Here is a 25,251-nt window from a genome sequence, read left to right as displayed (position 1 = left end):
ATCTTCTACTATAGCAATAGCAAGTAGAATTCGCTACAAAGACGGTATAGTAGTAGAGGCGAAGGTTTTATTATAATCGAGGCCTTCTATTTGTTGGAACTCTCTAATTACTAGCCGGGCTTTGAATTTAACTATTCGGTTATTCTTATCCTTTTTAGCCTATAGAACTAACCTACTACTTAAAGGCCTACGGCCTAGGGGAAGACTTTTATAGGGAAGGAACTTAAAAGTTCCTTGGCTAACTAACTGTTCAAACTTACTATAAATAGCCTTTAGCTACTGATCCTTATTTTGATTCTTTAGGATCTGCTTCCAAGTTTAGAGCTCTTTAGTAGTTGTAATACCTAGCCTTAGAGCCTTAAAGCAGTAGGCTTTAGCACTATTTATAAGAAAGTTTGCAACAGTATAGTCTAGCTGCATTCTATCTTAGACATTGGTAGGCTCATCAATATCTATAGATAGTGGGTTATTTGGAGGGGAAAATGTAGGTTCGGCCTTCTCATCTATAGATATAGTAGAAGGTCTTTTAGGCTCGCTACTAAGCCTACTATTACTATCTAGTATATTAGGTTCATTTATACTAGGTGTAGTAACAGTGGGAGAAGGAGGTAGGGCAGGCTAGCTAGGCCTACTTTGTATAGTATCTATAGAAGTTAGATCTTCATCTATATCTACTATATCATCTACCCCCTCTCGAACTATATTTTCCTCTTTATAACCACCACTTAAGGGGGTCTCCAAGGTAGTAATCCTAGATATAGTATCTAGTTCATCTAGTATCTTAACGAAAGATGATTTTACTACTACCCTTCTAGCAGAGACCTAAACTAGGTAGGTCTTAGAACCTAGAACTACTAGGAGTCTACCAGCCTCTATACAAGGCAGTAGTTTCAGGGACTTAGACCTTTTCTCATACGGTATAAGCAGTTCTATATTAGAACCTATAGCTCTATACCGGCCTAAATCAGGCTAATGAGTAACACTAGGCTCTAGTTCGTCGAACAGAGCTTGGTAGGGCGTTAGGTCCCTATTTGTTACCGCTGTAGAATTGATTAATTCTACTATACTAGGTAGTATAAAGCACTAAAGGTACTGCGGCAACTGGAGTCGAACCATAGTAGCCTATACTCTATCAAGTAGAACGCGTATAGACCGCTTGGCTAAACTGTTCTGCTCGTGAGTATACGAGTTAGAAGTTGAATAATCAATGCCTTTCTTAGCTAGCCAACTTTATAATAGGCTATTTACTTCGTTACCACCATCGAAGTGCAATTTAGAAGGGTATCTTCTATATTTGTTCTTAAGGCCTCTAAAAAAGCCCTTAATAGCATCTAGAACAGTAGGACCCTCCTTTTTCGGTAGAAGTAAAGCCCACCTATATCTTGATTTTCAATCTACTAGTAGAAGGATTACTAGGAGTTTATTGTAAGGAATTGGCTTTATCTACAGTGTATCCCCCTCTATAGAATCTAGAACGTACGGTGGGTCAGGAATAGGCTCAAAAGCCACTCTCCTAATAGCCTTGGCCTTATTGCAAGCAGAGCATTGAAAATCAACCTCCTTTATAGAGTCTATATTAGGTATACCGCTTGTGATTTTAGCAGTTTTCTTGAGAAGGCGTAGGCTAAGATAGCCTAGTCTAACGTACTACAATAGAGCTACTTTTAGTAGCTTCCTATAGCTACTACTATCGCTAGTAATATCTATAGTAGGCTCTATAAGGCTACTACTTTCGGTGGTTCAACCCTAGGAGAGGTCCTAACACCCTTCTAACTTACTACCGGGATCGTCTAGGTCAACGGGACCTTTTCTACTAGGCTTACCCCGGCTATAGCCCTCATTAGGACTTGGTTTAGGCTCTACAAGCCTAGTAGGCTTGCCCTCTATAGAGCCTTCAGAGCTATCTAGCTCTATATTACTAGAATTAGAGCTTTCTAGCTCTTCAACTCTAATATAACTATCCTTCCAACTAGAGGGTTTAGAAGGTAGTTCAACTACTAGCTTTTGGCCAGCTTGCTTCCTCTAGAGCTCGGCTAGGCAATACCTTCTAGCTATTTAAATATAGCTAGTTAGGTGTAGTCTAGGCGTTTGTTGGCTCTTAATCTTTAGAAAAAACCTTGAAGCCTCAAAATCCAATAGGGCAATAGGCTAATTTGAAAGCCCACACAATGTACTACGTTCTAAATAGCCACTAGCTTTATAGTGCTAAACACCACTCATTAGATTGATATTCAACTAGGGGATATATAGAGCCTTTTGGAGCCTCAACTCTATATACTTTAGTAGGTTCTTTTGAACTAAGACCTTGAATACTACGATGCTACTACCTAGAGGCTTCAGTGGTCCTCTACCTATATAGATAGAGCCTAGAGTGCCATTGTTTAGCCTATAGTCACTATCAAACCACTTTTTACTGTTGAAAATGTGGTCTATAGACCTAGTGGATTATCGTGATAGACTACTTAGACATAGGGGACCTAGTTTTTCTATTTTTCTATTTGTCTCAGAGCGTTGTATCCATTGCCAAGGGAGGTCTAACCCTCTAGTTATATATATTTAAGTGGGCTAAGCCTATCTTCTTTATCATTAAGCAAGACATTAAGCAGTTGTCAATATATATTCGTTGACACTACGATTGGTGGTTCTCCTTCTTCTAGGAAGGCTATTAAGCTTCTCCTTTTATTGTCCTACCTCTGTCTAGACGATAGGTATTCGAGCTATTAAGCTCTAACCGTATTCTCGTTGTCTTCTATCTTTTCTACTATATTCCATTAGACGTACCTAAGCTATATATCTTCCTCTTAGGAGATATTCTTTCTACTATTTGATATATACTATCTTTATTTATCTAGAGGGGCACTATATTCCTCTAGGGACTATCTTACGTGCCTAGTCCTAGGTGTAGTAGGGTAGGTTGGTATAGAGGTTTTACACTACTTTAAATAGGGGCTTAATCGAGGAGGAGCTTAGCTCTATATTTAAATGGGATAGTATAGACTATAAAGTCTTTTAAGATTATAGAACTATACAATACTATATTGATAGCTATACAACGACGATATAGCCAACCTATTAAGGCTCTAGTATACTGATACTAGTATCTCTAGGAAGTATAGAAACCTATTAAGGCATATACGTTCTAGGGGTCTATTGAGACCTTGTCCTAGGAGACCTTCCTTTACCTAGATAGTGTAGAGCATTGAAAAGATATTCCATTATCCTTAATACTTCAAAGACCTATTAAGGCTTTGTTATTATCGATATAACGGTTGTAAAACACTAACCTAATCGAAAGACGATAGTTCTATCTTCCTAAGTAGAGATAAAGGTAGAATTTTTATCGATTATCATTTTCTTCTCTAGTCTAGTTAAACTAGTTATAAAAGCGGTTAAGTATAGTAGCTATTTATAAGCTTCTAAGCTTAGGACTACACCTTTATAATACTTAGCTCCTTCTAACAGTATATCTAGCACTGTTTTATATTAGATATAAGGTCTTAGCGTAGACATTTACTTTTCTTTTTAAGAGCTATACTCTTATCGCTATTACACTAGTTGGGTTTAATATATTAGTTGCCAAAGGTATTTAGGTAATCTATAAGGAATCTATAGTTATCCTTTAAGGCCTTTAGACTATATATTCTAAAAGAACCTAGCTACTTAAAAGGTTTTCTTCCTCTAGATAGACGTCGAAGGAGTTAATATTCCTATAGAAATATATATATTAGTTTTTTTATAGTCTATTGATATAGTCGTTGCCTTTCTCGAAGACGATAGCTAAATGTCTAATGACTAGACTCTAGCGATATATATATATATTGTCTATAGAAGCTCTAAGAATCTTATCAACCTCTACAATACTATTAATCTTAATACTAACCTCTAAGAGAAAGTCTAAGGATATATCTGTCTTATAGCCTTTCTAAAGTATACTAAGTAAAGAAGACCTAGCTAAAGTAGCGTAGACACCTCTTCTATCTTTGCTAGATACCTCTACTCCGTCTATCTATATAGAGGCACCTACGGTAATACCTTCTAGTCTCTTTAAAGCCGAAGCTCTAAAGAAGATGACTAAGTATATTCTTACTATTGCGCTTAGTACGACCTTTCCAACCTTAGCGAAGGCTAGCCTTTAGGGCTACTTCTCTAGTTAAAATGCTATACAATAGATCAAGACCTTCAAAGAGATATACAAAGCTTATTAGGTCACTAATAACAAGACTTATATATACCTATTCGAGCTTTAGTACAATACTATAATCTAGCCTATTATCCGTTATTAGGAAAAAAAGGACTAAAAGACCTAGGCTACTTTTAAAGCTAAGTTCCTAAAGCGTTAGAAGGGCGACGATCCTAAGTAGTATAATAATAGAGGTTACTTTTATAATTTAATCAAAGGGAGATACTAGCTAGTCAACAAAGTTTTTTATAACTACTTCGAGTTAATCGACTATATATATATTGTCGCCTTTACCAAAGTTTATAAGGAGCTATAGTATATAATCGTTCTAATAGTATAGTATACGTTTAATTAGTAGATCTAGGTAGCTCTTAAGGACTATTGGCGTACTCTAAAGAAGGACGACAAAGACTCTATCTATACTACGAAGTAGGTAGACTTTCTTAAGTTCATTTAGAATACTCTTTAGAAGGGTCTTAATATAGGAGACTTCTTTCTTAAGACCTATAAGCGTAAGATCGATCTATAGAAGTACTATTCGCCTCTAGCTACGCCTATTGTTAAGACGACTCCTAAGTCGTAGAAGTAGGAAGAGGAGGAGCTAAAGAAAGCTCTTATACCTATACCTAATAATATCGATGATCTAGCTAATTAGCTCTAGCGTTTATATATCTAGAAGTAGAAGATTATTAAGTAATTTAAATAGAAGATTAAGGCTCTTTATTTATATAGAATCGATCTTATTTCTAACGAAATCAAGGTTCTCTAGATATATTTCTAATAGTAGTAGAGTCGTTTATAGGAGAGACATATTAGCTTCGTCACTAGTCTATATATTGATAGTTGTCCTCTTAGCTATAGTAGACCTATAAGTTCTAGCTATTGCTACTACTATAGTGACTCTGACTATATAGTTCTTAAATATATAGAAGCTACAAAAGCTATAGCTATAGGTCTAATATATTGTAAAGATATAGACTACTGCCTTAGCGATAAGAGTAAGAAGGGCTATATACTAGCTAAGACGATCACCTTTATAAAGGTAGATGTTAATAGTGTATAAGAGGTTAGTAAGATTAGCTAGCTCGTTCTTATATATATAGCCTATTGCCTACAATATAATAGCTACCCTATATACTAAGCTTACTACTATAAGTATAAGCGTCTAAATAGTTGCCTATTTAAGCTAGATATATCTCTAGTACTAAATAAGCACTACCTCTAGTAGCCTAAGCTATATTAGGAGCCTACGACCATCTAGACAACGATTAATCGTCTTATATATAAAGGGGAGCCTAAGCTTACCTCCACCTTCTATTATATAGCGTCTAATCAGTTGTCGTTTTATATAGTCCTATTAAAAGGAGGTTATATCTTAACTTAGAAGGTTGTCCTATGATCTACGCTAAAGGCTAACGAATTCCACTAACTATCTCTTCCTCTCTCTAATTAGACTAAGGGGAAAGCCGAGGAAGAAGTGGACAAGGAAGTAGAGACTATACTTCAAGGTATACTACCTACTAAGTATCAGTTTGCTAAGGACGAAAGGAAAGACGATATCTAGATAGACGGTACTCCTATACCTTTAGTAGAGCCTCCTTATATAACTATCTTTAAGAACCTAGCTATAGCGAATTATATAAAGAAAAAGGAGCTATAGTCTAAGCTACCTACACCGAAGGTTACTACATTACCTTTGTATATAAAGGATATAATCTATACTACGATAAAAGCGAAGACTAGTCTAACCTTTGACAACTTAGTTTATATCTCGCCTAAGTATAAGGACGCTCTAATTATATATTTATAAAGTATTTCCACTAATATCGAGGTTATCAACTATAAAGGGTCTAGTGTTCTTAAGCTTAACGGACTAGCTACTATATTAAAAGATATAAAGGTCTATATATAGGCTCTATATACTAATGTAAATACACTTAGTAGCTTTCGCTTTAGCTAGACTAAGATAGTTCTAATAATCTTTAGAGTTACTAAAGACAGTATATAAAGTATTTATATAGGAAGCCTCTAAGAGCGTTAGATTTGTAAAGGTCTACCTAGAGACGTTGACGATTATATCTATACCCTACTCTAGAAGTCTATCTCAACGCTTTCGGTCTTAGAGCGTATAGAACTTAGCGTAATAATAAGAGTATAGTCGCTTCCTACTCTATATATCTAGTTTAAGAAAGGTCATTATAATAAGTATCTCGCCCTAATCGACTTTAGTTCAAAGTACAATTATATCTTAATAAGTATCGTTAAGAAATATATACTACTATACTAGCCTACTAAAGTCGTTTTAAAGGGTCTTTATAGCTTAGTACTATTCCTTAGAGAGACCTAGGTCACTCTTTATCTAGATAGAGTTAGCATTAACCTTCACTTCTTTATAACTAAGGACACCGTTAATAGGTATAAAGCAATCTTTAGTATATTATTTATCAAAGATATTGCTCTAACCTTCAATTACTACAATAATAATCTAATTACTACTAATCTACTTATAGAAAGAAAGATAGTCTAAGCGTACATTGTCTCTAAGAAGATTGTCTAGTAGAATCGCCTACTATCTCTAATATAACTAGCTATTTAAAAACAATTCTAGAGATTAACGAAGAATCCTAAAAGAATCTTTGACTAAATAAAGATAGAGGAAAGCGAGACTGCCCTTAGTTTCCTCGACGATAATATAGGTAAAGTAGTTTTTCATCTTATTTTATAGAAGTCCTATATACCGCTCTTTAGTACTCTTTTTTATATTGTATATTCTTATTCTTTATCTTCTTCGTCTAGATAGACGAAGGTTGAATTATTATCTTATTTAAAAGGGAAGAGGGGGACCCTAGTTAGAAGCCCCTTTTCTAACTAAAGGCTAAGGCAGGGATTTAAATATAAGGTTAGATATACCTTAAAGACATTTATACTTTAGAAGAATATTATAAACAAAGTTCAACTAGTCGATTTAGCACTATTAGATAGCTCTATACTAAAGGGAGACCCATTATAGTAAGAAAAGTAGCTTATAAAGGCTAAGGCAAAGATATAGTTTAAGAAGGAATAGGACAATCTTATAGTCCCCTATTTCTTAGATCTTAAGCTAGGCTTAAGGTTTATCGAGGAGCGCCTTTAAGCAATACTCGCTACTATAGACAGGTTCCTCAATAAGCTAGAAAAGGAGATGTTCGCTAAGATCTTATAAAACTAGGAAGCTACGCTTATATAGAATTTCACTAAGTATAGGCATATCTATAAAGATATTGTCCTACCCTAGTATATTAAGACTATCCTATATAAGGCCTAATAGAGTAAGTCTATTCTAATTCCAAAGCTACTAATATAGAAGGTCATTGATCTACTTAGAGAGAGGCAAATATATAGGATTATCGAGTATAGCTATATAAGCTATTGTAATAACTAGTTCTATATTCTTAAGAAGGATAGTAGATTATAGCTTATTAATAATGTTTAAAAGGCCAATGTTATAATGATCTACAACACTTTCGTCCTACTTACTATAGAGGAATTTAATAAGGACTTTAATAGCTATAAGCTAATGTCTCTCCTAGATCTCTTCTCTAGTTACAACTAGGTCAATCTCGATAAGCAGAGCTGCAATTTAACGACCTTTTCAACGTTAATTAGTCTCTTCTATATATATATATTGCCGATAAGGGGTATAAATTCCATTGTCTAGTTCTAGCAAGCTATAACAACGATCTTTAGTAACTTTATCTTAGATATTTATTAAGTCTACCTAGACGATATTATAGTAAAAGGCTCTTAATCTGATTATAATAGCTATCTAGATAGAGAGGGATATTATAAATTTATTATCGAGTATCTTAAGAATATCGATATAGTATTACTAAATATAGAGCTAATAGGTACGACTATCGCTATAGTGAAGTCGAAGTAGATATAGCCGAAAGCAGTTTTACTTAGTTATCTTTATATATCTAATAGGCGCTTTTCTAAAGAAGTAAAGGTGATTAAGATAAAGGAATAAAAGACCTATTCTAATGTTAAGGAGGTATATACCTTTATTAGAATAGTTGGATACTATTAGATCTAGATTAAAGGCTTTACAATTATTACGATTCCTCTTTATACCTTAATAAAGAAGGATACTAAATAGACTTAGAGGCCTACTAAGTAAAAGGCGATAGACAAGCTAAAGGAGAAAATCACTATTACTCTAGTCTTTACAACGCTCGTCTATAGCGATCCGCAATATAGTATAATCTTCTTAGTTTATAACGCTAGTATCCTTAGCTAGGGAGGTATACTCAAGTAGGTTAGTCCTAATAGTAAGAGACACCTATATAGGTTCGAGAGTAGTATCTAGTTAGAGGTAGAGAAGCGGTATAATACTACGAAAAGGGAGCTAAGGGGGCTACTCTTTCTCCTAAAGCGTTTTCGCTACTACCTTTTTAATATATATTTTACTATAGAGACCGATACTCTAGTTCTAGTCCATTAGCTCAATAGTGCTATAAGCGATATTCTAGGTACTCTTATAATACGCTAGATTGCTTAGATTCGCCTATTCAACTTCGAGGTCAAGTATATCCTAGGCCTTAAGAACGTTGTAGCCAATACGTTGTCCTATAAGCCGTTTAGGCCCTCTAACTATATAGAGAAGGAGTTAGAGGAGGATATCGACGACTAGGTCGACATTTAAATCTTTATTAACTATATAGGTGAAGAGACTTTGTATCTAGAAGGGAAACTAGAACCTATTTACCTTTAAAATAGTTACTCCTAGTGTTCCTAGGACATTGCCTACTTCCTATCAACGATAGAAGCTCCGCTTAGCTATAGTCTATACTAGAAGCGACGTTAATTTAAAAAGGAAGCGTTGAAATACTTTGTTAAAGATCGTCACCTTTTCCTTCGAAGTACAAATTATATATAGTGCTATAAGCGTATTATTAATACCCCTAAGGAAAGGCGTTTAATCTTCAACTAGTATTACAATAAGGTTAGCTATTATAGGAGGAAAGCAATATACTAATAAGTGACAAACTACTACTACTAGCGTAGTATATACAAAGATGTTATAAAGTAGATTTAGGCTTATACACTATATTAAGTATATAATGCCTAGAGGTTCGAGGAAGTAGTAGGTTAGATAGCGCCTCCGCTTTTTCCTTTTGCTAAATAGCACCTCAATATCTAATATATATCGTCTAGCTATAGGGAGAAGAAGTATTTCCTCGTCGAGGCTTATAACGATCTTATAGGATATATCGAAGCTAAGATCCTATTAAACAAGTCTTCCAAGTTCGTTAAGTCCTTTATCTTCTAATATATCCTTTATTGCTAAGGTTACTCTATAGTTATAGTTGTCGACGAAGGCTCTAATTTCAAGGGCAAAGTCAAGGAGATCGTTTACAAGTTGGGTATTAAGAGAGTTATTATCTCGCTATATAATTTATATATAAACGGTGTAAATAAGGCTAGCTATATCCCGATTGCTACCTCGTTTATAAAGATAACTAATAGTATAAGAAAGAGGTGGAGAGAGCTCCTTCTATATATCTTATATATAGATTGTACAACTATTAGAGGCTCTTATAGGATATCTCCCTTCTTTCTTACCTACAATTATAAGCCTATTAGTCTAGTCGAGTTTAATGTTCCTATATAGTAAATTCTTATTTAGGACTCTATCTATACCTAGATAGAGAGAGAGGATTCTACTAGACGCTATACGAAGCTCATTGCCCTCTATACTTATATTCTCTAGGAAGTAGAGCACAATTATAAGATTACTACTAAATAGGTTGCTATAGCCTATAAAAAGATAGTTAAACGCTATAATAAGGCCTATAAATACAAATTTCGTCCTAAAAATACAGTTATATCTATCAATAATCTTGTCCTTATCTACAATAATATACACTAGCTAGATATAAGCTTAGTTTAAAAGCTAGAGTATCATTAGTTTAGTCTATTCTATATTTAGATAATCAAAGACTAAGACACTTACTTCCTAGAGACTTTAGACGATATACCTATCTAGATACTATATCCTCTAAACTATATAAAGAAGTTCTTTAAACTAGATAACGTCTAGCTAGAAGCGGATAGTACGAACCTATTCCTCTATTTAGAGGGGTATAGCGACGACGAGCACTACTACAATAGTCGCTATAACGAAGTGTAAAATGGTAGAGGAGCTAATCCTAGCCCTAGCGCTAGCTAAGGCTTAGCTACCTTAGTATACTATAATAGCGAGATATACTAACTTGATAGTCGCTTAAGCTCTTGCTATAATAGGGAGATATATACTAGACACTTCTAGGGAGAACGCTACCGCCTCGACAGTTGCTTAAAGCTCTATAAGGATAGCGAAAAGGGGTCTAGCGCTACCAAAGACAACTAGAATACTAGCGACTAAACTATAGGTTGTCACCCCTATTAACTAGCTAAGAATTCAAATAGTAGCTAACTAGTTAGGCTTCCTTATAGTAGCGAACTATATAGCACCTTAGCTAGTCGACGATATTGCTTTAGCAATCCTCATTGCGCTTATAGCGATAGCCTACTAAGGGAGGAAACTATATAAATAGTTATAGAGGACGCTACAATTATAGTTAAAGAGGAGGTCCTTAAAAAAGAAACCCCTAGTCGTACTATAGTACCTTAGGCTAGCTAGACTTACTCGACTATAAAGGGGGTAAGGAAGGAGCGACCTTATTAAGAGCTTATCGTTGAAATCCTTTATAGAAAGCTACCTAGTTTTTAATACTAGCCCTCTAGACGTATAAGGATATACGTTCTAGAAGAGAGGGAGGGCGTAGAAGCTACTGCCTTTAATAGTTTCATTAGCGTTTAGCTACGTTTCCTTCCTAATACCTATTGTTATATTAGCCTTCTATTTACTAGTAATATCTCTATTAGCTATATCTTACTTAGTCTTTGTCTATCTACTATCTTTTGCTTATTTTTAGCCTTTAAGATCTTATTCTTTTTCGCTAGTACCTAAGTTTTCCTCCTAGGGGGTGACCCTACTTTTAGGAGCCTTATAGTCATTTATATCTTTTTCTTTTTACTTCTGCCCTCTAGATAGATAGTTTCTATTATATAGGACTAAGTTTCTTAGAGCTAAAGCTAAGGCTAAGAAAAATCTATAATTAGGGTATATAATCTTTTAATCTACTGTCTATAGGCTAAGCTCCTAGACTATATCCCACCCTCTACCTATCCTTGTCCATTGTCTCTATCCCTTAGCGATATAAGCTCTTGCGATTAGCCTAGTACTACGCTATTTGCTCTTTAATAGTATCCTCTAGTAGGATAAACCACTTTTAGCCTACCTCTTCTAAGCGTAGCTTTAGCCTAGGATCGTTCTTCAAATTATATAGAAGATAGCCCTACGAGATTAAGTCCTAAGCTAGATACTTCTAATCGTTCTTATAGACACGAGTCTAAGTATATTCCTTCTCTAACCAAATATAGTTAGTACACTTATTAGTAAAGAGAGGAGTAAGAGAAATATAGCTATTAAAGGGCTAAGTTATATAGATATCTCTATCTTCGTTAAAAGGAGTTGTTAAACGCTAGTACAAAAGTTCGTAGCTTTAGTAAAGAACTTTGTTGCTATAGGAGTATTAGTCTTCCTCTATCTAGAGGGCAAGTATAAAAGGGAAGCGTAGCACTTACTTACGACCCTATACCTAGATTAAAAGAGCCAAAGCTCGGTTTAGATATATAGCGAGATAGTATATCTAACGCCTAAGCGGTCTACTATTATAATGCTCTATAAACATTAGATAAAGAACTAAAGTGTTATAGTACTATTCGATTACGTTAGCTAACCTATCGTCGATATAAACCAATCGCTATATCCTATACTAATCTTACTAGTTGCTTAGTAGGACCTACTAGATATATAGTAGCCTAACGTTTAGTTGGAAGATCTTAATTATACTATAGATAGCCTTATATTCAACTAAGATCGTAGTATATTTGTTAGTGTAGCGCTTATCTTTCGGTATCGGTAGATCCCTTATCTTGCTTTGGACTATCTAGATATACTTCTAGGCTATAAAGATCGTTGTTTTTAGTACTAGCGAGAGATCGATCTAGCGGTTTGTAATTCTATATAATAGTGGCCTCTAGTCGTTTACTTCATCGGTAATTTCCTATAACGCGTCGTAGGTATACTAGCTGCTTAGCATTATAGTTTCTAGGTTGCGAATTCGTATATAGGAGCTATATACAAATTCGAAAGGGAAGTGTAGATTAGGGTGATAGACTACCTAGATATAGGGGACCTAGTTTTTCTATTTTTCTATTTGTCTTAGAACGTTATATTCGTTGCTAGGGGAGGTCTGACCCTCTAGTTATATATATTTAAGTAGGCTAAGCCTATCTTCTTTATTATTAAGTAAGACATTAAGCAGTTGTCAATATACGTTCGTTAATACTACGTTGGTAGTTCTCCTTCTTCTAGGAAGGCTGTTGAGCCTCTCCTTTTATTGTCCTACCTCTGTCTAGACGATAGGTATCCGAGCTATTGAGCTCTGACTACATTCTTATTGTTCTTTCTTATATTTCCACTATATCCTACTAGATGTACCTAAGCTATATGTCTTCCTCTTAGAAGATAGCCTTCCTACTACTCGATATACACTATCTTTATCCGTCTAGAGGGACACTACATTCCTTTAGAAGCTATCTCATACGCCTAGTCCTAGGTGTGGTGGGGTAGGTTGGTGTAGAGGTTTTATACCATTTCACTAGGTACTTTTATAATACGTTGGATTGCTTAGATCTACCTATTCGACTTTGAGGTCAAGTATATCCTAGGCTCTAAGAACGTTGTAGCCGATATATTGTTCTATAAGCCGCCTAGGCCCTCTAACTATATAGAGAAGGAGTTGGAGAAGGATATCGACGACTAGGTCGACGCCTAAATTTTTGTTAACTATATAGGCGAAGAGACTTCGTAACTAGAAGGGAAACTAAAACTTGTCCACCTTTAAAATAGTTACTCCTAGCAGTCCTAGGATATCGCCTACTTCCTATCAACGATAGAAGCTCTACCTAGCTATAGTCTATACTAGAAGCGACGTTAGCTTAAAAGGAAAGCGTTGAAATACTTTATTAAGGATTATCACCTTTTCCTCTAAAGTATAAATTATATATAGTGCTATAGACACGTTGTTGATACCTCTAAGGAGAGACGTTTAATCTTTGACTAGTGTTATAATAAGGTTGGCTATTATAGGAGAGAGCCGATATACCAATAGGTGACGAACTACTACTATTAGCGTAGTATATACAAAGATATAGTAAACTAGATTCGAGCTTATACCTTATATTAAGCGTATAATACCTAGAGGTTCAAGGAAGTAGTAGGTTAGATAGCGCCCCCGCCTTTTCCTTTTGCTAAATAGCACCTTAATATCCAATATATACTATTTAGCTATAGGGAGAAGAAGTATTTCCTTGTCAAGGCTTATAACGATCTTATAGGATATATCGAGGCTAAGATCCTACTAAACAAGTCCTCTAAGTCTATTAAGTCCTTTATCTTATAGTACATCCTTTGTCGCTAGGGTTACCCTATAGTTGTAGTTATCGATAGAGGCTCTAAATTCAAGGGCGAAGTTAAGGAGATCCTTCGTAAATTAGATATTAAGAGAGTTATTATCTTACTATATAATTCGTATACAAATGGTGTAAATGAGGCTAGCTATATCCTAATTGCCACTTCGTTTATAAAGATAACTAATAGTATAGGAAAGAGGTAGAGGGAGCTCCTTCTATATATCTTATATATAGATCGTACAATTATCAGGGGCTCTTATAGGATATCTCCCTTCTTTCTTACCTACAATTATAAGCCTATTAGTCTAGTCGAGTTTAATGTTCCTATATAGCGAATTCTTGCCTAGGACTCTATCTATACCTAGTTAGAGGGAGAAGATTCTATAAAGGTCTATACAAAGCTCATTGCCTTCTATACCTATATCCTCTAGAAAGTAGAGTACAATTATAAGATTGCTACTAAACAAGTTGCTATAGCCTATAAAAAGATAGCTAAACGCTATAATAAGGCCTATAAATGCAAATTTCGCCTTAAAAATACAGTTATATCTATCGATAATCTTGTCTTTGTCTACAACAATATACGTTAGCTAGATATAAGCTTAGTCTAAAAGCTAGAATATCGCTAGTTTAGCCTATTCTATATTCGAATAATTAAAGACTAGGACATTTACTTCCTAGAGACTCTAGACGGTATACCTATCTAAACGCTATATCCTCTAAACTATATAAAGAAATTCTTTAAGCTAGATAACGTCTAGCTAGAAGTAGATAGACCAACCCTATTCTATTGTAGAGAAGAGTGCTATAACGATAGGCACTATAACGAGATTAGCGACGAGGGTTATAGCAATAGGGAGTGAGATTCTACAAATATACGTCTCTCAACACCTACTAACGATAGCGAAAGGGAATATAACGTCGCCAATAGCACTAGCCTCAACTAGGTAGAAGGGGACTATATCTACGTCTTCACTAGCTTAGATAGCTATACTAATTACCTAAGCGGGCTTCCCTATAATAGCGTCGTAGTTCCAGATTACAACAAGGTCTATAGTATAAGCGATTACGACGATAGGACGCTAAGAGAAGACAGTGTAAAGGACACTACAATTATAGTTAAGGAGGAGGTCCTCGAAGAAGAAACCCCTAGTCGTACTATAGCGCTTTAGGCTAGCTAGACTTATTCAACTATAAAGGGGGCAAGGAAGGAGCGACTTTGTTAGGAGCTTATTATCAAAATCCTCTATAGAAAGCTACCTAGTTTTTAACACTAGCCCTCTAGATATATAGGGATATACGTTCTAGAAAAGGGGGAGAGCGTAGAAGCTACTAGCTCCAATAGTTTTACTAGCGTTTAGCTATATTTCCTTCTTAATACTCGTTGTTATATTAGCCTTCTACTCGCTAATAATATCTCTATTAGCTACATCTTACTTAGTCTTTGTTTATCTACTATCCTTCGCTTATTTTTAACTTTTAAGACCTTATTCTTTTTTACTAGTACCTAAGTTTTTCTTCTAAGAGGTGACCCTACTCTTAGGAGCCTTATAGTCATTTATACCTTTTTCTTTTCACTTCTACCCTCTAGATAGATAGTTTCTATTATATAGAACTAAGTTTCTTAGAGCTAAAGCCGAGGCTAAGAAAAATCTATAATTAGAGTATATAGTCTCTTAATCTATTATTTATAGGCTAAGCTCCTAGACTATATCTTACCCTTTGTCTATCCCTATCCATTGTCTCTATCCTTTAGTGATATAAGCTCTTATAGTTAGCCTAGTACTACGCTATTTGCTCTCTAATAGTATCCTTTAGTAGGATAAACTACTTTTAGCCTACTTCTTCTAGATATAGCTTTAGCCTAGAATCGTTCTTTAGATTATATAGAAGGTGGCTTTATAAGATCAAGTCCTAAGCTAGATGCTTCTGATCGTTCCTATAGATATAAGTCTAGGTATATTCCTTCTCCAACTAGATATAGTTGGTATACTTATTAGCAAAGAGAGGAGTAAGAGAAGCGTAGTTATTAAAGGGCTAAGTTATATAGATATCCCTATCTTCGCTAAAAGGAGTTGTTAAACGCTAGTATAATAGTTTATAGCTTTAGTAAAGAACTTTATTGCTATAGGAGTATTAGTCTTCCTCTACCTAGAGGGCAAGTATAAAAGGGAAGCGTAGTACTTACTTACGACCTTATACCTAGATTAAGAGAGCCGAAGCTCGGTTTAAATATATAGTAAGATGATATATCTAACGCCTAAGTAGTCCACTATTATAATGCTCTATAAACATTAGATAAAGAACTAAGGTATTATAGTGCTATTTAATTACATTAACTAGCCTATTGTCGATATAAACCAATTGCTATATTCTACGTTGATCTTACTAATTGTTTAGTAGGACCTACTAGATATATAGTAGTTTGACGTTTAGTTAGAAGATCTTAATTATACTATAGATAGCCTTATATTTAACTAAGATTATAGTATATTCGTCAGTATAGCGTTTATCTTTCGGCATTGGCAGATCCCTTATCTTGCTTTAGACTACCTAGATGTACTTCTAGGCTATAAAGATCATTATTTTCAGTACTAATGAGAGATCGATCTAGCGGTTTATAATCCTATATAATAATAGCCTCTAGTCGCTTACTTTATTAGTAATTTCCTACAATATATTATAGGTATATTAGCTGCTTAGTATTATAGTTTCTAGGTTGTAAATTCGTATATAGAAGCTATATATAAATTTGAAAGGGAAATGGAAGACTCGACTACTAAGAACCTAATCTACTTATAGAGACGAGGGCACTAGAATAAAGTAGCAAGAGGGTTAGAGGAAGAAAATAGTTTTAGGATAGTAAAGAGGAGAGGAAGGCCTTAAGAATTTAGGGGGCGAATATTTATTTCTAGCCAATTAGTAGACGCTATGAGCTTTATCTGTTTTCTTTCACCTAGTTTAGGAAAGAGCTAAGTAGCCCTTCTACCTTCGAAGGCTTGCCTACCCCTTTTTCTTAATCTTCCTACCAGTTCTTTTACAATCAACCATTTCTTCTACTTCGCTTACTATGCTTTGGATTTTCTTGCGATCGCTTTAATCGGTCTAGATCTTTTTGCCTAGAGAATGACTTTTTTATTAAGCTAAATTTTTATATACTATCGTAAACATTGCTATAGGTCATTGTAGGATTCCTGATTTTATAAGGCCTATACAATCTTAGGCTAATATAACCGCTACCCTAGGATGGAAGCAGCTACTTAGAGAGCTTAAGTTTTATATACCACTAGGTTTATAGAGGCTTATAGAAGATAGCGATTAAGCAAGGTATTACGCCTCCCTTATAGGGCAAGAGCCAGACTTAAAGATGCTAAGTTACCTTAGGGAGATGTCGCGTACAGTATATAGGGTGCCCTTGGCCTTTGCAGGGCAAGGATATTCTTTTGCCCGTTGTGACAGTTATGAGCCTGGTTCGCGCAGTGGTCTTGCATCTCGCCGGCCGTTCCCTGCGCATAGCAGCTACAACACGCAAAGGTCTATAGTTCGAACCACAGTCCGACCAGCTCGTGTTAGACCGTCGACGCCCTAGCGTGCAACGCTGATGGGGACCTTGAGCTAGTTGCGAGAGGTTGCGGGAGCTGAGAGTCTGGGAAAACAGAGACTTGTGCGTTTGGCAGCCCTTGTGGTTGACCCTCCAAGGTCTAGGGGGTGTGTCGCGCACAGTATATAGGGTGCCCCTAGCCTTTGCAGGGCAAGGATGTCCTTTTGCCCATTGTGACAGGAGACTAGTCCTAAGCTTTTTCTATTTCTATAGACCCTAAAGAAGTACCTATAAGATGTAATCAACTAGTAGCCCAACTGGATTTAGAGCCCTCGGCTTAGCGTAAACTCTAAGATTATAAGCTACCTATTCCTAGGCTAGCTAAAGGGAAGGTATACGATAGATTGGTTTTTTAAGGTTAGTTTCGTAGATATAGGTATTTCGCTCTTTGATATAGAAGGTATACTGCTCGCTAAGGAATAGCTAGAGGGCTAGATGATCTTAGACGTTATATAGTTTTTCTTTTATCTTTATAAAGACTGTCTCTAGTTCTATCTATAGCCTATCTTAGATACTAGTCCTATACCAAAGGAGTTCTACTAGTCTAACTAGAAGGTTATTGCTAACCGTTATCGTTTCTAGGTCTTCCTTTACTTTATTGACAAAAGGCATTAGGCTATTACGATCTTCGACTAAGTTGTAGGCTAGCTTTACTACTTCGACTCTATATTTAAGAGTATAGAGATATATACTAATATCTTATTAAAGATCTAGATTACTTTCTAGTCTATCTATAGGTTTCTTTAGTCGTAGCTATATAAGGAGGTTATTATCTACTGCCTTTAGCAAAGTTTAGAATAAAAGTATAGATAGTTTACCTTTAAGTTTATATAGGCTTTTCTTTAAAAGCTCTAGCCCCGCCTTTTAGATAGATAGATATAGTTTAGGCTACCCTAGCTTTGGCTATACTAGGGAAATAGTAAGATAGTTGTATAATAGTATATATTACACTTATAGTTAGGAGCTTATAGGAATGCTCTTAGCACCTTTAAGGATTGCCTACTCTACACTAAGGGAATCCCTTCGTTGTAGTAGAACAAAGAGAAGATGTATAAGCTCCCTCTAGACCTATTGTCTTCGACCTAAGAACCTATATAGCCTATGCTCTTAGAGTATAATAAAGACGAGATGATCGAAGTCCTTTAAGCCAACGACGTGTTTATATCTAATATCCCTAAATTCGATAACTTGCCTATATATCTCTACGACTATTTTAGTGATATAGAACTTAGGATCCTAGCTATATACTTAGTAGTGTTCAAGGAAGCCTAGCTCCCTAACTAGAGTAAGAAAGGAGTAATCACCGTTGCCTAAATCATCTTCACGCCCTAGTTAAAGAAGGATATAGTGTATTAGATATACTACTATAGGGTCGTAGGACTCCCACTAGATAGATAGTTTAGCGGTATACTACCTTTATAAGACCCTATAAACGACCTTAGACAACAACTATAGGGTACGTTTCTAGTACCTAGCACTGTTCTACCCCTCTAATTAGAGGACTAGCTAGTTGCTTTAGGTCCGTTAATAGCATTTATAGAGGATTTTAACAATATATCGACTTAGTAGAATATCGAAGCTAAGATTATAGAGATTACTATACTATAAACGACTACGATATAAAGGCTTGTCGATACCCCTATAGACAAGATAGACTAGGAGCATCTCCTTAGGAGTAAACTAGTTAAGAACCTTAAGGTATTAGTATAAATAGCCTTTAAGAAGATAGTACTTAATCCTTACCTCTAGGAAGAGGAGACACTTGTCTATACGCTTATAAGGAGGCTAGACTACTTTAAGATACTTTATACTCTAGTATAGAAGTATCTTTAGGCGTAAGGATTATCTACGTTATTTGGCTAAACGTTACCCTCAGTATAGTACTATAGTAAGCACCCTTATAAGGAGCTTATAAAGCCTAGACATCTACTTCGCCTACTATTATACAACTTATATAACTATACCTTCGCCTACAAATATAAGTATCTAGTATAGTAGCAAGGCTAGGATATATATATCAAGGAGGTAGAGGAGTATAAGAGATAGCGTAATTAACTACTATAGCTAGCTGGACCTTTATAAACCGAGAGAGCTATATATAGAGAGCAACTCAAGGAGTAGCGACAATAAGAGGTGTATATTAAAGAGCTTTTCAAGTATAAGCTTGCCTATAGGAGTATATAGCAAGCTTAAAAAGGAAGTATAGATTAGGGTGATAGACTACTTAGATATAGAGGACCTAGTTTTTCTATTTTTCTATTTGTCTTAAAGCGTTATATCCATTGCTAAGGGAGGTCTAACCCTCTAGTTATATATATTTAAATAGGCTAAGCCTATCTTCTTTATTATTAAGTAAGATATTAAATAGTTGTCAATATACGTTCGTTGATACTACGATTAGTAGTTCTCCTTCTTCTAAAAAGGCTATTAAGCCTCTCCTTTTGTTGTCCTACCTCTATCTAGACGATAGGCATTCGAGCTATTGAGCTCTAACTATATTCTTATTGTCTTCTGTCTTTTCTACTGTATCCCACTAGACGTACCTAAGCTATGTGTTTTCCTCTTAGGAGACATCCTTCCTACCACTTGATATACACTATCTTCATCCGTCCAGAGGGGCACTACATTCCTCTAGGGACTATCTCGCGCGCCTAGTCCTAGGTGTAGTAGGGTAGGTTGGTATAGAGGTTTTGCACCACTTCACTAGTATTATACAGTAGAGAGTCCTTGAATACAGAGTGGTTGCAGGAGTTATCGCAAGGCGTATCTTCTACAATACTAGCCTTCTTTATAGCTTTCTTTGCAGTTGAAAGACCACTAGGAGGCAGTATTTCTTTAGTATTTAAATTCTCTAAAGAACTATCGCTATACTGGCCACTAGCGATATTGTAGGAGCCTGCTATACAGGTAAAGGAGCGCCTATTGCCTTTTTGGTTATTAGAAGGCTTAGAGCCCTTCTTCCACTTTTTGCTACCCTTTTAGCCTTGGCTTTTAGGCTCTTTAGACCCTGAGCCTTGTGGCTTAGGGCCTTTAGAACCCTTATTTTTAGAGCCTTTAGAGGCTCTATTAGCCATTTGTTTAGCTAAAGTAGAGGCTAGGTTCCTTTGCTCTTCAACTAGATCAGCTATTAGGAAGTTGAGGTTTAGTACATTAGTACTAGAGCCTAGTGCCTGCATAGTACGTAGCGTACTACATTGCCGTTTAGCCTACTGAGGAAAGGCTTTTTCTATAGCCTATAGATAGTGATTCACTTAATCTATAGGCTAGATAACCACCCCTGCAAGGGCCAACCTACTAATTAAGTTGGAAAAGCTAGCATTGAAATCAGCTAGCGAACCACTATAACTGCTGAATTTCAGAGCGTGGTACTCTCTATATAGAGAGTCCCGTTGAATTTCAGCAGAGTGGGAGTACCGTTGTATTAGAAGCCTATAGGCTTCGATAGGGCTAGTTTGCCAAACTATAGTAGCCTGTGGCCTAGGTCCAATATTATTCTATAGAAGCATTAGAACTATAGCCTGTGACTAGTCACTATAGTGAGCTATACTAGTGGGATCACTAGTAAAATTGGGAAGGCCAAGGGCCCTAAATATAATATTCAGCGCTTACTTCTAGAGTTCGAAGTTCTCTAGCCCTATAAGCCTCTGAGTCTCTAGAAATTTATAGACCTTCTTTGATAGCTCTTTAGCTAGCCTACTATTGATAGCCAAATCACTAGCTATAGTGTCTACTGCCTCTATAGGAGTAGGTTATACAGGTGTAGGCTAAGGGGCAGTAGTAGTGGCAGTAGTAGAACCACCACTATTACTAGCACTAGCTTGCACCTTCAAAGCCTCTATTTGATTGGCTAGACGGCTTACTATATTCTGTAACTGGGCTATTTGAAGCCTTTAGGCCTTAAATCTAGCCCTAGCTTTCTCCTACTAGGCCGAATCCTCCATTTCGGAGTCTTCCTCGTCATCTGGAGGAGGCCTCTGTGCAGGCACCTACGCCCCGGGGCCTAACCCAGTACCGCTAGGCTAGGTGGCCATCTAGTAAGGCTCTAGCCTTACTAAGCCTAAGCCTCTTTTTAGGTCTTTACTAGTATAGCAGGTTCTATACTAGGCCTACTATCAGACTTTCCTATAGGCAAGGCGTTTTACGCACTTACAGCAGTGCAACCACTATTCGCTATCTAGTGGCAGTTCTAGTTACCTAGAACCAGTGACCTCTATAGAGCTACTATCCTAATACAATACTGTATAGGATAAGGGTTTTACGTAGTACTAAGGCTACAACTACTGGCTATAGCAGTAGACAGTGTTTTTACACTGCGTTTTACCTACCCTACTAGGACGAGGTAGAACTAACAGGTGATCAGGCTGTTAGGAGGGCCTATTTTAGGTCTCTCGAGGGTATTCTACCCTCTATTTTACACCCCTAATAGGCAACCACAGCTTGCGGATTCAGTGGACGTACGGCTAATGTATAGACCTCAAAGGCACCATTTAATAGGCCTAAATAGGCTCTGTTAGCCGTGTTGATTTCCTAGCACAATCAACTAACTAACAATGTTAGTTTTGAACAACGATAGGCCTTTGTTAACCCGCTTTGGGGCTTCTAACCTTCTAAGGGGCTTCTAACCCGTTAGGGGGCTTCTAACCTACTAAAGCTTCTTCTAGAGCCAACGAAGGAACCAACTAAGCTTTTTCGTAGCGATTAGGCTCTAAGGATAAACCTTATAAGCCTATAGGACCCGGATAGTGCACTTCTAGGCTTATAACCTATTGAGATTAGGTTATTCTAGAAGCTTTCGCAGCACTATAGCTTAGAACTAGGTGGGAGAACGTAGAAGGGCTTATAGGGCCTAATAGGCCTGTAGCCTTCTATAGTGGCAGTGCGGCACAGGCTAGATAAAGGACTAATATAGGCTTGTATTGCGTTGAACAGCTTTGTATTCCACTACTGAGCGGGCATCTCCTCTCTCGCTTATATACCCACCGGCCTAGGTGCAGTGTTTTGTACGAGCTAGCGGGCTGTGGGGCGGATTTCCTACACTCGCAAAACTCATTTGGCCGGGTTTTCCTAAAAATCGGCTCGCGAGCTCGCGAACTGGCTCTAACCAATCACTGTGCCCACTGCCTCTACTGTCTCACCTACTTTAACCCCAAATTTGAAGGCCTTACTAACCCTAACCCTAAATAGTATATATATAGATATATAGTCCTTTGACTAAGCTATTGATATATATAAGCTAGTCCTATTTTGGTAAAGGTTTAGTTTAGATGTAGCCGTTCAAATATAGGGGGTGCAGGGTAGGTAGGAGATGCAGGGTAGATCGCGTGGGAGAGGTGCAGGGTAGGTCGGTTGGGAGACAGTGCAGGGTAGGTCCTTTGGGAGACAACCACCACTGCGCCTGAGGTGCAGGGTAGGTGGCTCGGGGTAACCACCTTATTACAACCACCACTATAGCAGTTCTCCAACTCTATTTACATAGCCTACTGCTATAGTAGGTTTAACAGTTGTATGTAGAGCTATATAGTGTTGTTTAACGAGTTTTTAAGGCAAATGAGACTCTTAATTAACAGAGCTACTACGTAGAATAGAGACAATGAAGCTATTACAAAGTGCCTAATACACAGAGATGGTGATCAATGATGGTGGTGTTCGTTGTATTGATCAAAGTGTATAGGAGAGGGCTACTCTGGGCATCTAGATCTGTGGCTCTGGTGGATCCTAATTACGGCAGTGCGGCCCGTGGGTGCCGAGCCCCCGGTATTGAGGCCCAGGTTCTGACAGCTGATGGGCGCTCTTGCCGAAGTGCGAGACTTGGCTCTGCAGCAAACAAAAATCGAAGCAGAAGGCCAGCATGGGAAGGCTGGTCTTCCGCCTTTCACTTTGCTGCCTGGCGAGAAACGGTAACTTCCAGTGTCAACTGCGGCTTCAAAGTCACTCACCTTATTCAAAATTGTGTACACACTATCCGAGGGATTGCTTTTGTCACTTCCTTCCTTCTTTTCCTTCAAACTCCGCATGTTTCAAGATGCTGATACTTCCTTCTTCTCTGAGTTTCATTGTTATTTCCTGCTCCAAAGCCTGGTGGCGTTGGCGAGGAGGGCGGCGCACATGGCCGCAGCAGCGACGGCCGTCGAAGCCGCGACCGAATACCGCAGGCCGTCGTACCAGACGAGCGCGCCCGGAGCTGCACGTCCGGAGGAAGCCTCCGGGTCGCCGGCTTCGAGTGTCCGATTTCGTCGATGACCTGCAGTTCGCCCTGGCGTGAGCACCTGGACTGCTCCCAGTCTCATCCCCGACAAACATCGCACACAGCAAGGAAAAGGGGCGTACTCTCCATCTGTCTGATATCCCGCCCAAAGCATCCGGGAGCCGGATGCTGAGCGTGGTTGGCCAGATGGCGGACGTGATGGCGGCGCCGTACACAATTGCCAGCGACCGGATGAGGTAAAGATGGATGCAAACACAGCATAGTCTGGAAGCATGAGGTTAGCACACCGAAGCCCTCGTGGTCGTCCTACTTCCTAGCAACCTCTTCCCTGCGTGGTCGAAGGTGGCCAGCGAGGCAAATAGAATGTCCGAATACGCAATCTGCTGGCCTAGATTTAGTACTTCCAAACCGAGTCCCCAAAGCCTAGGTAGTGATCTCTGAGCGAAGGGAAGAGCTCGACCGACATTGCAGCCGATTCTCCACGGCAGTAACGTGTCGTGTCGGTTCCCTGTGGCGAAGTTCGATACCTTTCAAGTGCTGGAAGCATCCCTTCGCAAACTGGCCACCGCCCGAATGTCCCTTTGAGTGAGGCATTTCGCCCACGGCGTGTTTAAGCGTCATGAAATCAAGGAGCCGGCCGAGGAACGGGGGATAACGGGCCAGTTGATGCAGACGTGCGGGAGTGGGCAGGAGAGCGCGGCCAATGTTTTGTGGCGGGCACATCGAGGTCAGCCGCGAGTTGACTCTTGCGCCGGCAATAAGTCCGTGTAGTTAGTGTCGATGATCCGGGTGCACAATGTCCACCCGGAGTTGTCAAGGAGAGAGATGCGGGGAGTTGATGGACATGACGGATACCGGGAGCCGAGTGAGCTTCCGCTCGGCCGGAAAGGGAATTCGACGTCAATATTGAGCACATGACCGATCGGCGGCCGGCATTCTCACCAGGACGATCTGGCGACGTGCTGGGTATCATGGGCCGCATCGTGCTGGATCTCCGCGGTGGCCCGGCATTTGTCATGTTTGATACAACTCCCTTCGTTTTCACCTTTCCAGGGGCGGCCAGGATTGGCGTTGATTACAAGCTTGGAGAGAAGGATGTTTGGCTGTTGAGCGCTCTTACGAAAAAATTCAGCGTTGCACCTCAAGTCAAGGAGTTGAGGATCCACCACCGTGAGGAAAAAAAGATTGCTTGATGCATGCGAGAGTGGTTTGGAGTTGGCGTGCTGGCCATCCCTGATCAGGCCTCGAGCATCGCACGGGACACTGGCGAGATGGGGCGCTCTGGCTTTTCACCTGCCTCGCCAGTTCTTGGCGCCATTTAGTTACTCCGCAGATTTGCGTCGATCATCACCAACGCCAAAGCAGGGGGGCCGCGCATCCTTACATACTGTAAGGAGCACAAGAAAATGTGCGATGACCACACTACGCAGTACACTACCTTAGTTAAAGTACGGGTTGATTCCATAGTGTACTGTGTACTGTATAGTGTAGTTATTAGGTGTTTATGTAAGCACCTCTCCCCTGGGATCGTCGAGCACCATGTGCGTCCTAGGGGAGCCAGCTGCCGATCCGCCTTGAAGACAATACAGTCGACCCTTGTTTGTTCGTTAGCGTGGTACTTATGGTGGATCACGACAAGGCTCTAAATTACAAATACCTACCTAGCCGTCTTAGCACGAATTAGACCAACCGCAACAGGAA

At 38.2% G+C, this 25,251-nt stretch overlaps 2 protein-coding genes across 2 annotated transcripts; one reads left to right on the top strand and one right to left on the bottom strand.

Moving 5' to 3' along the window:
• Positions 1–9,509: 9,509 nt before the first annotated feature.
• Positions 9,510–9,833, top strand: THITE_2039121 (uncharacterized protein; the record flags this gene model as incomplete). The annotated part of the gene is made up of 1 exon (XM_003649330.1): positions 9,510–9,833. A coding segment is annotated over one exon (324 nt), but the record flags the coding sequence as incomplete, so codon positions are not given.
• A 13,568-nt stretch (positions 9,834–23,401) lies between these two features.
• THITE_2125615 (uncharacterized protein) lies at positions 23,402–24,568 on the bottom strand (the record flags this gene model as incomplete). Its single annotated transcript, XM_003649329.1, has 5 exons — positions 23,402–23,611; positions 23,673–23,814; positions 23,872–23,938; positions 24,078–24,293; positions 24,493–24,568. 5 exons carry the CDS (start codon positions 24,566–24,568, stop codon positions 23,402–23,404), a joined length of 711 nt encoding a protein of 236 aa, XP_003649377.1.
• Between the last annotated feature and the right edge of the window lie 683 nt (positions 24,569–25,251).

This window comes from Thermothielavioides terrestris, chromosome 1 (assembly GCF_000226115.1).
Source record: "Thermothielavioides terrestris NRRL 8126 chromosome 1, complete sequence".
Classification (NCBI taxonomy): domain Eukaryota; kingdom Fungi; phylum Ascomycota; class Sordariomycetes; order Sordariales; family Chaetomiaceae; genus Thermothielavioides; species Thermothielavioides terrestris.
Note: the sequence above shows the minus strand (reverse complement) of the source record. Positions and strands in the feature narration are given on the sequence as shown.